The following is a 17,107-nucleotide window of genomic DNA, read 5'->3' as shown; positions in this document are numbered from 1 at the left end:
GGGAAAGCAGAGCTCCAGATAAGCTGCGTAAAATACTCTCCAAAACTATTCAAAACCCAAATACTTTCAATTAACTTGCGTACAGAAAAGCATGTTTAAATGAAAAACTCAATTGTTTGAAAACAGAAAACGTTAATACCCAATGAAGCTTTTTCAGTATGCGTACAACAGAGCCAATTTACCGAAAAAAAATAAAGATCTAATTTACATTCCGAGTCAAGCCTATATTTATAACCGTTAAATACATCTAAAACATTACTTCATTTTTTTGTAAATCTCAAAATGCTTACTCATAAAAATAGAAAAATAGAGTGATGAATAGATGAGTGAAAAATGTAATAATATTTAAAATAGAAACCTTCAAGTAAAAACTCAGTTGCTCAAAAAAATTATCTGGAGCACTGGTGAAAGATAAAATCATTACAATTATCAGTGATAATTTAACAAATTTGTTGGAATGGTGAAAATATGTATATACAATCAATATAATATCTTATTTTAGTCTCAAGATAAAGAAAATATATTCTAGCTGTTAATCTGGTTACTCAGTCCTGTTTGTCTTACCTCTGACAAAGCGTAGCCATTTGGGCAGGATGCTGTTCGCCTTCTGGAGGATCATGACCTTCCTGCTGTAGAGCGTGACACTCACGTCCGTCTCCCGACTCATGTCAAACATGGCTGCAAGGTGAAGGTCAGGAAGGAATCAATTTTAGTGTCACAGCAATACACAGCACTAAACATAATAAACAACTGTCTTTACTCTGTGATAAAAGGCTTGTATTCAAAGCTTTACCTGATGCTACTCCCCTACCCACTAGGCTTGTATTCAAGGTTGTACCCAATGCTACTCCCCTGCCCACTAGGCTTGTATTCATGGTTGTACCCAATGCTACTCCCCTGCCCACTAGGCTTGTATTCAAGGTTGTACCCAATGCTACTCCCCTACCCAATAGGCTTGTATTCAAGGTTGTACCTGATGCTACTCCCCTACCCACTAAGTTTGCATTCAAGGATGTACCTGATGCTACCCCCCTACCCAGTAGGCTTGTATGCAAAGATGTATCTGATGCTACTGCCCTACCCAGTAGGCTTGTATGCAAAGATGTATCTGATGCTAGCCCCCTACCCACTTGGCTTGTATGCAAGGATGTATCTGATGCTAATCCCCTACCCATTAGGCTTGCATTCAAGGATGTACCTGATGCTACCCCCCTACCCAGTAGGCTTGTATGCAAAGATGTATCTGATGCTACTGCCCTACCCAGTAGGCTTGTATTCAAGGATGTACCTGATGCTACCCCCCTACCCACTAGGCTTGTATGCAAGGATATACGTGATGCTACTCCCCAACCGACTAGGCTTGTATTCAAGGTTATACCTGATGCTACACCCCTACCCACTAGGCTTGTATTCAAGGTTGTACCTAATACTACTCCCCTACCCAGTAGGCTTGTATTCAAGGATATACCCGATGATGCTCCCCTACTCACTGGGCTTGTATTCAAGGATATACCCAATACTACTCCCCTACTCACTGGGCTTGTATTCAAGGATATACCCGATGCTACTCCCCTACTCACTGGGCTTGTATTCTGGAATGTAGAACAAAGCACGGATGTTGAGTGGAGCATCTGTCTTGTACTGGAAGTGATACCGAGGCTTGTCATAGGCATTGGCGATGAAGCGGAAGAACGATTCATGCATGTCCTCTGTGATTTCCTTGGGGTCCATCATCCATAGGGCCTGCGTGACGAATTACCATGGTTACATTGCATACCTGTTCAAACTATTCCGAAACAGACAATGCATAAAAATGTATGAGTTCAAACCAAAAATTTTGCAATGAAAACATCTGCAATCATAGCTCATGATCTCTAAATAATATTCCGCAAACTAGGACTGGGACGGATAACTCGGGTAATCGGGTCAAATGGGTCCAGAGTAGGACCCGGGTACCCACAGTACAACCCGGAACCATGGTTAGTCACGTGATCTAATGTTTAATGACAAAAACTCACTATAGCTCAGTGGTTACACAACAAGCTGCTAAAGTCTGCACTTCTGACGATGCACACGTTCCTTTGTCTTGTATATGTTTGAGTAAAGATAAAGCTTTAGCCAACTTCAGTGAATGCATGATCTGATCGTTTGATACTTGTATCTAAGTAGTTTTTGCCAGAGCTGCAGAAAAACAAATCCCAATCAGACATTTTGCGCCTATCTTTTGAGACCTACAGCGGGTACCCAGGTAGGGTCGGGTAATAGGGTGGTACCCGGGTAGTGAATTTGGACTCGTCCCAGCCCTACCGCAAACTGTTGCTCCAATGAGTATTTCCTGTGTATTAAAATGTCTCACAACTTACCTGGATGATGTTCGCCCTCTTGCCGTTGAGGAAGATGGGGACGCCCACGAAGTTGCTGTACTTCTTGATAACATCTGCAGAGGAGACACACAACTCTACATGATCACCATAAAGTGTGGTATTTGTTTTCTACTATTCATCAGTGAATGGTTACCTGGCAGGATAAGATGGTAATGTCACCTTCTAATGCTAACACAGGCAGCTTGGCTTGAATACTCCCCAGGGAGCTGAGAATGAAAGCAGTATACCATGTCTTACCATTGATGATCTCTTCCTTGGCATAGTCATAGCAGTCTCCTTTCAGATGGATGACAATCTTCGTGCCGCGCTGCACGCCCTCCGCCTCTGATATCTCATAGGATCCAGAACTACAAAAGAAGAAACAGTGTGCAAGATGAGTGAGTTTGGTTTAGCAATATTCCTGCAATATCATGATGGGGAATACAAGAAATGGACAGGCTTCAAACATTGTAACCGTGTGGGGAATCAAACCGTTTTTAATGTGATGAGTGAACGCTCTATCCACTAGGCTACCCCAACGCCCAATTGTGGAAGAAGAAATCGTCAGTGCATCATACAGTCAATGCTCATATATCGTGACAGAAGTGCTGTATGTGGAAGTGATCATGCAGTTCTATCCTGTGTACCAGTGCCTGTCTGCACCACAAACACATATAGTCAGTAAGTGAATGAGTGAGAGTGGTTGGTTTGTTGTTTTAAGCCGAACTCAGCAATATTCCAGCTATATGACGGCGGTCTGTAAATAATCGAGTCTGGACCAGACAATCCAGTGATTGATATCATGAGCATCAATCCACGCAATCGGGATCGATGATATGCTTCAACCAAGTCAGTGAGTCTGACCACCCGATCCCGTTAGTCGCCTCTTCCGACAAGCATAGTCACCTGAGCGAGAGTGAGGTTAACGCAACTCTGGACAATATTCCAGTTATACCATGGCGTAGCAGTTTGATATTGGAGGCAAGCCTGAACTGATACAGGTCTTAGACATTTACCATTTTGGTGAAACCTATGAGCATGGGTATAGTGCTAACAAACCAAGAATGACAATCAGGGTGAATCTGGGTTTTGAAGCCATGAACATCTGATCCAGGCACCCTTAAGGGACATAACTCTGTGCAGCGTCCGATACCAATTGGCCACATGTGTCCCGAACACAAACTAGACTTCATGACATTACATTTGGAAACTGGAGATACGGTTGTCCAGTCTCACTGCTTATAGATTTATCCAATCAGCTCCTTCTTACCCGTCAGAAGACCACTTGAGGGGTGGCGAGTCTGGATTGTGTGACTGGGTGTACACATCCACTCGGTCTCCCACCATGAACGTGGAGTAAAACCCAACACCAAACTGACCAATCAGATTGGTCGATGCATCAGCCTTGTCCTTGAGCTGCTCGATGAATGCCTAGTGAGAACAATAGGAAGAGAATATTCACACTATGTACACTATATAACACTGAGTGAGTGAGTGAGTGAGTGAGTGAGTGAGTGAGTGAGTGAGTGGGTTTTGGGTGAGTGAGTGAGTGAGTGAGTCAATGAGTATGGTTTTATGCTGCTTTTATCAATATTCCAGCAATAGCACAGCGGGGGATACCAAACATAGGCTTTACACATTGTATCCATGTGGGGAATTGAACCTGGGTCTTCAGCGTGACGAGTGAAAGCTTTAACCACTAGGCTCTCCACTATATACTGTGACTGATTGAGTAGTATTTAAAACCTGATAAGGAATATTGAAATTGACACAATAAGATAGGTCACATCCATAAACAGTAAATGTCTGCATCATCCACTGACCCACGGGTTAATCATTGAATCATTCTGTAACCTACAATTGTACATATAATTAAAAAATGCCTACCAACAATGACTGAGAAAGAAGTACTTTTTAAGAAAAAACTAGCTTTCACTGTGATACGGCCATCAAATCGGCTGTTTCAATCAGAGGCAGTTATTGTGATTTCATACCTCTGATTGATCAATCAGAATTGACTAATTTCCATATTATGTCTGAATCATTCATGGAACCTTTGATTTAATGGATTTGGTAGCTGGGGAACTTCATACACAAATGAACAAACTGAAATTGCCTGAAATCCATTAGTTTAGTTTGTTTAGTATTCAATATGTATTCTATGTTAACATCCTGACAACAAAATGGGGTACAGAGCAACAGAATTTGGTGGTTCTTCTGATCTCTGGAGGGTTGGTTGGTTGGTTGTTTAATGCCGCACTCAGCAATATTCCAGCTATATGAATGCGGTCTGTAAACAATCAAGTCTGGACCAGACAAGCCAGTGATTAATATCATGAGCATCAATCCACGCAAATGGGAATGATGATGTGCATCGACCAAGTCAGCGAGTCTGACCACCCGATCCCGTTAGTTGGCTTTTACGACAAGCATAGTTGCATCTTACGGCAAGCATGGGTTGCTGAAGACCTATTCTACCCCAGAATCTTCACAGGTCCTCTGGAGGGTGGACCACTGGAAGTACACAGCAAAACCATGAACCCAGTCTTCAGCAAGACAAGCACATGCTTTAACAACACCTCTGACATCATAACAGGTGAGGTGAAATGGGGTTTAATGTCCTGTCCAAGATTATTGCACTTACATAGCGATGTGCATGCACGTGAGTTTGTGGCTGCTTGTACTAGTTCGGACTGATGCCGATTTAAAGTGCTAGTTTACTGAGATATCATGCCGCAGTTTAACATGAATACACCACTCAGACACAGTATACTGACTCTGAGCGGACCAGTCCTTGTTTTAGCCCCTTAATGCCGAGCGCCAGACAGGGTAACAACAGGTACCATCTTTTAACATTGTTTGGTATGACGCAGCCGGGGATCGAACCCTGGACCTTCCACTCTTCGGGCGGACGCTCTACCACTAGACCATGGAGGCGGTCCGAGGCCATAACAACGGCTGGAGGAAAAACAATATATACCTTAGACCCAGACTTGGCAATGGTTCCCAGGTTGTCAATCAACTCCTCCTTGGTCAGACCGATGCCCGTGTCCTGAAAATTAGAACCACATCTGAAGAAACTGAAACTTTCTTAACACAAAAACATGATCAGGGTTTCAAGGTCTACATTCTCCAATAGCTGCACACTTGCCCGACAACCATGGTCAGGACAAGCTACCTGCTGAATGAGATAAAATGGAATCCGTATTCCATTCAGATCATACACATGTTTCAGTGACCTTCTGTGACTCTTGCCAACAACTTTTCTCTCGGCGAAATCTCCCAGGCCAAACGTTTGGAATTTTTTTCCAACTCAAATCAGATCTTCACAATAGCAGAGTACATGCAAGTCCATGCTAAGTTTTGTTTGTTGTTTAAAGTTGCACTCAGCAATAATCCAGCTGTATGACACGGAAATAATGAAGTCTGGACAATCCAGTGATTGATATTATGACCATCGATCCACACCCTCTGGGTACGATGACACAATATCAACTAGAAAGTGTTTTTACTCGTAAAAACATATGTCTCCCCCCACTCCCCTAACCCCCATTCATTCGTTTACTTCACGTTAAACCCCATCTCTTCATTCCCACCCTCCATTACTAAATAACAGAGACAAAAATAGAACTCCTAGAAATTTCAAACAACTAATGGGCACCACTTCAGTGCTGGGTTAATGTGTATACAAAGTTTCGCGAAAAAATATAAAACGGTTTCTGAGTTATGGTCAGGAAACAAAGCTTACCCCCATTCAGAGCCTATGTTCAACTTATCTCCATGGAAACGAGAAAAAATAAAAATGTCAAAAATCTCTAAATAGCAAAAGGCACCACTTCAGTGCTGGGTTAATGTGTATACAAAGTTTCGCGAAAAAATATTAAACGGTTTCCGAGTTATGGTCAGGAAACAAAGCTTACCCCCATTCAGAGCCTATGTTCAACTTATCTCCATGGAAACGAGAAAAAATAAAAATGTCAAAAATCTCTAAATAGCAAAAGGCACCACTTCAGTGCTGGGTTAATGTGTATACAAAGTTTCGTGAAAATATATTAAACGGTTTCCGAGTTATGGTCCGGAAAACAAGCTTACCCCCATTCAGAGTCTATGTTCAACTTATCTCCATGGAAATGAGAACAAATAAAAATGTCAAAAATCTCTAAATAGCAAAAGGCACCACTTCAGTGCTGGGTTAATGTGTATACAAAGTTTCGCGAAAATATATTAAACGGTTTCCGAGTTATGGTCTGGAAACCAAGCTTACCCCCATTCAGAGTCTATGTTCAACTTATCTCCATGGAAACGAGAAAAAATAAAAATGTCAAAAATCTCTAAATAGCAAAAGGCACCACTTCAGTGCTGGGTTAATGTGTATACAAAGTTTCGCCAAAAAATATTAAACGGTTTCCGAGTTATGGTCCGGAAACCAAGCTTACCCCCATTCAGAGTCTATGTTCAAGTTATCTCCATGGAAACGAGAACAAATAAAAATGTCAAAAATCTCTAAATAGCAAAAGGCACCACTTCAGTGCTGGGTTAATGTGTATACAAAGTTTCGCGAAAATATATTAAACGGTTTCCGAGTTATGGTCCGGAAACCAAGCTTACCCCCATTCAGAGTCTATGTTCAACTTATCTCCATGGAAACAAGAAAAAATAAAAATGTCAAAAATCTCTAAATAGCAAAAGGCACCACTTCAGTGCTGGGTTAATGTGTATACAAAGTTTCGCCAAAAAATATTAAACGGTTTCTAAGTTATGGTCCGGAAATGGTGGGAACGCCGACGCCGACGCCGACGGGAACCGTGCCAAAAACAATATGTCTCCCTCCATTCTGGGGGAGACATAATGAAGGCACTGAGCCTGACAAACCGATTCATTTGGTGGTTGCTTATTACTAGCATTGGCTACTGGAGACCATTCTATCCTGGAACCCACATTCTATCCTGGAACCCACATTCTATCCTGGAACCCACATTCTATCCTGGAACCAGTATTCTATCCTGGAACCAATACTCTATCCTGGAACCAATATTCTATCCTGGAACCCACATTTTATCCTGGAACCCACATTCTTATTACTAGCATTGGCTACTGGAGACCATTCTATCCTGGAACCCACATTCTATCTTGGAACCCACATTTTATCCTGGAACCCACATTCTATCCTGAACCAACATTCTATCCTGGAACCCACATTCTATCCTGGAACCCACATTCTATCCTGGGCCAGGCTGACAACCCACAATTTCAGCATAGTGCATGACGGAAACATATTTCCCTAAGCATCAGAGACTCCATGTGCTTTTGAGCAGCTATGGGTGGACATGAGCACCAAATTCATGTATAATTTGATTTTGATTTGATATGAAATTCCAGCCAGATCTTGAGGGCTATATTGGTGTCTGGGCCACACAAACAAGTGATTGAAATCATGAGCAACCATCCAGGCTGTGGATACAGTGACACACAATCTGCCAAGTCACAGAGCCTAACTCACCAATCCCGGTCTTAGTCAGATTTATTCGCCTCTTACAAGCAATAGCATGAAGGGGCCCAATATGGACTAGGAATCCAGGGGGTAACACTTGTCATGACACAAACACTGAATCAATACTGTGTTGATATACAGCATCAAGCACCTCTGACTATCTGGCAAGCATGTAGTAGTGATTCACCCATACTGGGGAGAGATCACAGGACCAACAAAAGAACATATTAACCACTCACAGTGATGTTTTGTTTGTTTGTTGTTTAATGCCACACTCAGCAATATTCCATCTGTAAACAATCGAGTGTGGACCAGACAATCCAGTGATTGACACCACAAGCATCGATCTACGCAATTGGGATACAATGACATGTATTAGGATTTTTTACGATTTTATCAAATTTTAATTTGACATTCTTCTACCAAATCTGGAAAAAATTATTGGATCATATTGTTTGATAATCAAGTCAATGTCCGAAATGTCATGATCTGGGCATCGTTCCACAAAGCAATCTTAGCACTAAGATAAGCGTAACTCCCATACTTTAACACAGGCCTATGACAGTCATAGCACTAAGATCGCTTTGAGGAACAATGCCCAGATCATGAAGTTCTCACCTGAATTGTGAAAGTTTTCTTGGATTCGTCAGTAGCAATGTGAATCTCCAGGGGCGTGCCTCCTCCGCTGACCTCCAACCCGCTCAGCTGCACGTAGCGCAGTTTCTCCAGGGCATCGCTGGCGTTGGAGATGAGCTCACGGATGAACACCTACAGTTGGAAACAAGATGAAGCTCACTGGGTGGTGTCATGAAGCACCACAGGATTAGAACCACAAGTAGTGACTTAACCAATTCTCCGAGTACAGAGACTTAATGTCGGAGCACCCACCCCATACTCCGAGTACAGTGACTTAATGTCAGACCACCCACCTCCTTCTCCGAGTACAGTGACTTAATGTCGGACCACCCACCCCATACTCCGAGTGCAGTGACTTAATGTCAGACCACCCACCCCATTCTCCGAGTACAGTGACTTAATGTCGGACCACCCACCCCATTCTCCGAGTACAGTGACTTAATGTCGGACCACCCACCTCCTTCTCCGAGTACAGTGACTTAATGTCGGACCACCCACCCCATTCTCCGAGTACAGTGACTTAATGTCACACCACCCACCTCCTTCTCCGAGTACAGTGACTTAATGTCGGACCACCCACCCCATACTCCGAGTGCAGTGACTTAATGTCAGACCACCCACCCCATTCTCCGAGTACAGTGACTTAATGTCGGACCACCCACCCCATACTCCGAGTACAGTGACATAATGTCAGACCAACCACCTCATACTCCGAGTACAGTGACATAATGTCAGACCACCCACCTCATACTCCGAGTACAGTGACATAATGTCAGACCACCCACCCCATACTCCGAGTACAGTGACTTAATGTCAGACCACCCACCTCCTTCTCCGAGTACAGTGACTTAATGTCGGACCATCCACCCCATACTCCGAGTACAGTGAAATAATGTTGGACCACCCACCTGCTTCTCCGAGTACAGTGACATAATGTCAGACCACCCACCCCATACTCCGAGTACAGTGACATACTGTTGGACCATCCACCCCATACTCCGAGTACAGTCAGCTAATGTCGGACCACCCACCTCATTTTTCGAGTACAGTGACTTAATGTCAGACCACCCCATACTCCGAGTACAGTGACATAATGTTGGACCACCCACCTCCTTCTCCGAGTACAGTGACATAATGTCGGACCACCCACCCCATACTCCGAGTACAGTGACTTAATGTCAGACCACCCACCCCATACTCCGAGTGCAGTGACTTAATGTCGGACCACCCACCTCCTTCTCCGAGTGCAGTGACATAATGTCGGACCACCCACCCCATACTCCGAGTACAGTGACTTAATGTCAGACCACCCACCCCATACTCCGAGTACAGTGACATACTGTCGGACCACCCACCTCATTTTTCGAGTACAGTGACTTAATGTCGGACCACCCACCCCATTCTCCAAGTACAGTGACTTAATGTCAGACCACCCACCCCATTCTCCAAGTACAGTGACATAATGTTGGACCATCCACCCCATACTCCAAGTACAGTGACTTAATGTCGAACCACCCACCCCATTCTCCAAGTACAGTGACTTAATGTCGTACCACCCACCTTATTTTTCGAGTACAGTGACTTAATGTCAGACCACCCACCCCATACTCCGAGTGCAGTGACTTAATGTCGGACCACCCACCCCGTACTGCGAGTACAGTGACTTAATGTTGGACCACCCACCTCCTCCTCCGAGTACAGTGACATAATGTCAGACCACCCACCCCATTCTCCAAGTACAGTGACTTAATGTCGGACCACCCACCTTATTTTTCGAGTACAGTGACTTAATGTCAGACCACCCACCCCATACTCCGAGTGCAGTGACTTAATGTCGGACCACCCACCCCGTACTGCGAGTACAGTGACTTAATGTTGGACCACCCACCTCCTCCTCCGAGTACAGTGACATAATGTCAGACCACCCACCCCATTCTCCAAGTACAGTGACTTAATGTCGGACCACCCACCTCATTTTTCGAGTACAGTGACTTAATGTCGGACCACCCACCCCATTCTCCAAGTACAGTGACTTAATGTCAGACCACCCACCCCATTCTCCAAGTACAGTGACATAATGTTGGACCAACCACCTCCTTCTCTGAGTACAGTGACATAATGTCGGACCACCCACCCCATACTCCGAGTACAGAGACTTAATGTCAGACCACCCACCCCATACTCCGAGTACAGTGACTTAATGTCGGACCACCCACCTCCTCCTCCGAGTACAGTGACATAATGTCAGACCACCCACCCCATACTCCGAGTACAGTGACATACTGTCGGACCATCCACCCCATACTCCGAGTACAGTGACATAATGTTGGACCACCCACCTCCTCCTCCGAGTACAGTGACATAATGTCGGACCACCCACCCCATACTCCGAGTACAGTGACTTAATGTCGGACCACCACCACCTCCTCCGAGTACAGTGACTTAATGTCGGACCACCCACCACCTCCTCCGAATACAGTGACTTAATGTCGGACCACCCACCACCTCCTCCGAGTACAGTGACTTAAAGTCGGACCACCCACCACCTTCTCCGAGTACAGTAACTTAATGTCGGACCACCCACCTCCGAGTAGTGACTTAATGTCGGACCACCCACCTCCTCCTCCGAGTACAGTGACATAATGTCGGACCATCCACCCCATACTTCGAGTACAGTGACTTAATGTTGGACCATCCACCTCATACTCCGAGTACAGTGACATAATGTCAGACCACCCACCTCCTCCTCCGAGTACAGTGACTTAATGTCAGACCACCCACCTCCTTCGCCGAGTACAGTGACTTAATGTCAGACCACCCACCTCCTTCTCCGAGTACAGTGACTTAATGTCGGACCACCCACCTCCTCCTCCGAGTACAGTGACTTAATGTTGGACCACCCACCTCATCCTCCGAGTACAGTGACTTAATGTCGGACCACCCACCTCCTTCGCCGAGTACAGTGACTTAATGTCGGACCACCCACTTCATTTTTCGAGTACAGTGACTTAATGTCAGACCACCCACCCCATACTCCGAGTACAGTGACATAATGTCGGACCACCCACCCCATACTCCGAGTACAGTGACATAATGTCACACCAACCACCTCCTCCTCCGATTTCAGTGACTTAATGTCGGACCACCCACATCCTCCTCCGAGTACAGTGACTTAATGTCAGACCACCCACTCCATACTCTGAGTACAGTGACTTAATGTCGGACAACCCACCTCCTCCTCCGAGTACATTGACTCAATGTCGGACCACCCACCTCCTTCTCCGAGTACAGTGACTTAATGTCGGACCACCCACATCCTCCTCCGAGTACAGTGACTTAATGTCAGACCACCCAACCCATACTCTGAGTACAGTGACTTAATGTCGGACCACCCACCCCATACTCTGAGTACAGTGACTTAATGTCAGACCACCCACCTCCGAGTACAGTGACTTAATGTCGGACCACCCACCTCCGAGTACAGTGACTTAATGTCGGACCACCCACCTCCTCCTCCGAGTACAGTGACATAATGTCGGACCATCCACCCCATACTTCGAGTACAGTGACTTAATGTTGGACCACCCACCCCATACTCCAAGTACAGTGACATAATGTCGGACAACCCACCTCCTCCTCCAAGTACAGTGACTCAATGTCGGACCACCCACCTCCTTCTCCGAGTACAGTGACTTAATGTCGGACCACCCACCTCCTCCTCCGAGTACAGTGACTTAATGTCGGACCACCCACCTCCTCCTCCAAGTACAGTGACTTAATGTCGGACCACCCACCTCCTCCTCCAAGTACAGTGACTCAATGTCGGACCACCCACCTCCTTCTCCGAGTACAGTGACTTAATGTCGGACCACCCACCTCCTCCTCCGAGTACAGTGACTTAATGTCAGACCACCCACCCCATACTCCGAGTACAGTGACATAATGTCAGACCACCCACCCCACACTCCGAGTACAGTGACATAATGTCAGACCACCCACCCCATACTCCGAGTACAGTGACTTAATGTCGGACCACCCACCTCCTCCTCCGAGTACAGTGACTTAATGTCGGACCACCCACCTCCTCCTCCAAGTACAGTGACAATGTCGGACCACCCACCTCCTCCTCCAAGTACAGTGACTCAATGTCGGACCACCCACCTCCTTCTCCGAGTACAGTGACTTAATGTCGGACCACCCACCTCCTCCTCCGAGTACAGTGACTTAATGTCAGACCACCCACCCCATACTCCGAGTACAGTGACTTAATGTCGGACCACCCACCCCATACTCCGAGTACAGTGACATAATGTCAGACCACCCACCCCACACTCCGAGTACAGTGACATAATGTCACACCAACCACCCCATTCTCCGAGTACAGTGACTTAATGTCGGACCACCCACCCCATTCTCCGAGTACAGTGACTTAATGTCGGACCACCCACCTCCTTCTCCGAGTACAGTGACTTGGCCACAATGTCCAGCAGTTGACGAGTCTCAGCCTGGAATTCATGCTTGTCAGATGGACCTGGCAATAAAAGGTCAGTATTCTGTTATCACAGGACACCTTTCCTTATAGTATACACTTACATAACATGGTTTGTAAAGGCCAGAATCAATCCTGGTCATTAATGAAGCAACACCAGTCAGGAGCTCAGTGTTGCTCTATCATTACTTCAATGCTTCAGGCAATCTTTTTTAAATGTGGAAGAAATGCCCAAAGTATCACAGGTTAAAGACGTAATTCCAGTGTGAGTCAATGCCATAAGGGGCGATTATGTTTGTCGTTAGAGGCGACTAACAAGGTGCATGTCATCGTATCCCAATTACGTAGATCATTGCTCATGTCAATCAGTGGATTGTGTGGTCCAGACTTGATTATTTACAGACTGCTGATATATAGCTGGAATATTGCTAAATCATCAAAATATTAGCCATATAGGTATGAGAAAAACCCAAAGGACATCCTAATCATAAACTATCAAAGTAAATTACGCAGTATCAAAACACATGCTAAATTACATGTTATAATTTAATCAAAACACATTACATTTTTCTTCAGTCTTGTTGATGTTCAATATATCAAGGACTGAACTGTAGCGTAAAAAGATTAAAAGATCCTCAAAGGCACTCACTCATTTTCTCCTGTCGGGTTTGAACCAAGAACTAAAAATCTCTGACCAAAATTACAGTATTGACAACCTTTACCAAGAGTTACCTCCCTTTCATTAACATTTCTCTATCCTATCCGAGGAGGACAATCGTCCCTATCAACTACCAATAGATGCTATCTATCATGGTGAAAGGCAATATCTGACAATAGTCCTTCCCATCATGTCAATCACCATTATCATGATTATAATCTCTTTACACACAGGACTGTAAGGTTGATGTGTACACTGGTGACAAAATGAACTATGACAGTAATTGTTTCAGTGGTGAGCGAATGCTGTTCCACACTGCAGCCAATCAAATCACAGCCGCATAACGGCTGCCTGTAACTGAGTGACCAGACGAGGCAAACCAGTGGTTGACAGCATGAGCACCTATCCACCTGTCTGGTACAATGTACAATAACAGAATCAGGCAGGAAACTAGGGCTGGGACGGGTAACTCACAACTGGTCCGGGTAGTCCTGTGGGTACCCGGGTCCTACTCACAGGACTACCCGGACCAGTTGTTAGTCATGTGATATACTGTTTAATGACAATAACAATGAAAGTTGCTTATGTTTGCATTTCTTTCAGACTATGCACACACTGTTTCTGACTTTTATACGTTTGAGTAAAGATATAACTTCAGTGTATGCATGATCTGATCTTTCTATACATGCAGGTAAATAGCATTTGCCAGGGCTCCAGTAAAACAATTCCCAATTGAACATTATGTATCCAACTCTTGAGACCTACAGAAGGTACCTGGGTAGGGTCGGGTAACAGGGGTTGAGTACCCAGGTCATAAATCTGGACTCATCCCAGCCCTACAGGAAACACACTGAAAACCTCCAATGTCATCATCTTCACACGCATGAGGCACTGGGGGAGTACTCCGGCATGGAATCCTGTCAGCTCAGTGTACGTGATTAACCAGGAGTAAAAGCCCCTGTCACGAAGCTGGAATATTGCTGAGTGCTTCGTTCAAGAAGAACCATAAGTTGTCCACTGGTCTTGATGCGAGCTTGTGGACAACAAATTCATCTTACCACACACCTAATTATATTGCATGTACAGGGCTACAGATAAAGGCTGCATTGGCGTATGTATGGATGAAAACATGCACGATACTATGGGGGATGATTGAGAAAACATTGCAGACACGCATCACAGCAGACATGTACGGTCTAACATACATTTATAGACATATTTCCCCAAAATTATACTCTGATTTCAAGCAGCATATCATCTTGAGTAAAGTGTGAGCTTTTCCCCCCAAAAAAGACAGCTGTGTAGAGGGGGTTACGCATTATACATGCCATAATGAGTTTTGACATTTACCGTGAGCACGTAACTCTGGAAATACCATATCAACATATCCGTACTGAAGTACTCAAATTAATCATGTAATTACACTGTCTGGTCACAAAAAGTGTTCATTGTATATCTGGAATTCAGTTTGTAAACTATTTTATTAATTTTATTAAAAGATTACATTTAATATTGTTTACATTAATTTTGGCCAAATCGTGTGGAAGTGATTGGTAGATCGCACAGATAATGCCATACTTTGACTCGTTGAAAGTCATATTTGTTGTAGTTTGACTGTTATATGTCAACATAGAGATTTCCCGAGAGCTTTGACGGTGACTGGTTCCATATTGTTCCATATGTAAAAAATATCAGGCTAAAGGGATCTCAGCTGTACCAAAGTGCTACGCTTATGGTTTATGATTATTTTATTTACACATAGTAAAGCTGCAACTAAAATAACACAATATTGTAATATATTATGCCTGATGAAATAATAGTTTTAGGTACAATTTTTCCGATCCTTGCACCAAAATTCTTTAAAATTATATCATTGGGTAATTAACCAAATCACCAGTAGATTGTAAGAAAATGAGTGTACAGATAATTTCTGTTTTCGGCTTAGTTTACGGGAAAATACACACAGTAATCTTAATCTCTGCATATAAAACAATGCCTAGTAGAACTGGAAATACAATTAAAACAGTAAATCATCATGTCTTGTGATGCTTTATTTCAAATTTGTATTGACCTAGTTTGTTATCACCTGTTCGTTTACCTGACTGCTGAAGGGATATGATGTAAATTTTTTCTGCTCATAATATTCAAAATTTGTTTTCTCAAAAATACTTCATACCATAGAGTAGGCTGCGCATTTTACAATATACATTCATGTACAACAAAGAAAAAATTACTACCGTAAATTAGAAATAGGGGTCTCTTATTAGAATATAATATTGGTGAGATTAAAAACGAGGTTGAAAGATTGTAAATTTTGTAGTTTATGCTGACAGCCTGAAATGATATAAAAGAAGAATCTGTGTGTATTATACATGATAGATAAATTTTCAAGAATTTAATTGCCCATAATTAAGTTTGCATATAACAAACGAGTATGTATTATACACGAATAAATAAGTCTTGTGTACATTGATCAATCAGAAAGGGTGCTAACTGGGATTGTTCACTAGCCAATATATTAGCAAATAACGCCCTGGGCGCTTATTACGTCGAATACAGTATATATTTATTGACCTGTTTATACGAGAGTAGCAATGCTGTGGTGCATATCTAAAATAATAGCCAAGATTAATTTATTCAATTCCACTCCGTAGTAAAAGTGCACTCTTTAGTTTTGCCTGTACCCCTATATTAAAATAACAAGGAGTACATACTGCTGATGCGGAAAAATGACCTGGAGCCCTGTATCTATGTCTTATGCATGCATGCTTTGGTCCTAATCGCGAAGAATACCACATTTGAGAATTTATCCACTTTGTTCATTTTTCACATTCATAGCACAATAGCGGATGATGGAAAAAGACCGAAGACTTATTTCCCCCTGATCTATTTAATTAGGAAAATATTGGAAATATCCAGAAAATGGAAGTTTCTTTTTCTTAAATTATGAGGGTAAAGAAAAACAAATCAGTCATATCTCAAACTTTACTTTTTATTTGTTGTTATGGTTATCACATTCAAAGGAAACTTCAGTTCCAAGGTTTAATTCAACTCTAAAATCCATCTAAAGTTATACACTGAAAACTATCAATATTTATCGCAATAGTTGCTTGCAATATCAATAGTTATTGCAATAGTTTCTTTCAATATCAATAGTTATTGCAATAGTGATTTCCAGACCAATAGTCACCCCTAAAATATACAGATGTATTCAGTGGCCTTGCAAAATGTACCACACCTATTACCACCAAGAACCTCAGCAAGTTTCTGTGTAATTTAAAATGTTACTGCCATAATAAATACAATATATAAAAAAAAAAGAAACATTATTAATTATTGTAAGGAGAAAATTATGTGCTGACTTATCAAAATAACGAGAAAAAATGCGCAAAAAACATAACGGGATATCTATGTAATTATTTACAGGGATGGGAAAAACAGAAAGTATTGCTAAACATCCACTAATACTT

General features: G+C 43.2%; 1 protein-coding gene across 1 annotated transcript in view; it reads right to left on the bottom strand.

Annotated features, from left to right (window-relative positions):
• LOC139449656 (heat shock protein 75 kDa, mitochondrial-like) overlaps positions 1-17,107 on the bottom strand; it is a 97,863-nt gene that overhangs the window by 54,242 nt on the left and 26,514 nt on the right. The window contains exons 3-10 of the mRNA XM_071231137.1: positions 12,939-13,021; positions 8,473-8,622; positions 5,344-5,415; positions 3,634-3,794; positions 2,622-2,731; positions 2,364-2,437; positions 1,581-1,743; positions 565-678 (exon numbers count right to left, since the gene is read on the bottom strand). Of these exons, the coding sequence (XP_071087238.1) occupies positions 565-678; positions 1,581-1,743; positions 2,364-2,437; positions 2,622-2,731; positions 3,634-3,794; positions 5,344-5,415; positions 8,473-8,622; positions 12,939-13,021 (927 nt within the window). The remainder of the gene's footprint in view (positions 1-564; positions 679-1,580; positions 1,744-2,363; positions 2,438-2,621; positions 2,732-3,633; positions 3,795-5,343; positions 5,416-8,472; positions 8,623-12,938; positions 13,022-17,107) is intronic.

Source organism: Haliotis cracherodii, unplaced genomic scaffold, assembly GCF_022045235.1.
Source record: "Haliotis cracherodii isolate W230 unplaced genomic scaffold, xgHalCrac1.p SCAF_8, whole genome shotgun sequence".
Classification (NCBI taxonomy): Eukaryota; Metazoa; Mollusca; class Gastropoda; order Lepetellida; family Haliotidae; genus Haliotis; species Haliotis cracherodii.
Note: the sequence above shows the minus strand (reverse complement) of the source record. Positions and strands in the feature narration are given on the sequence as shown.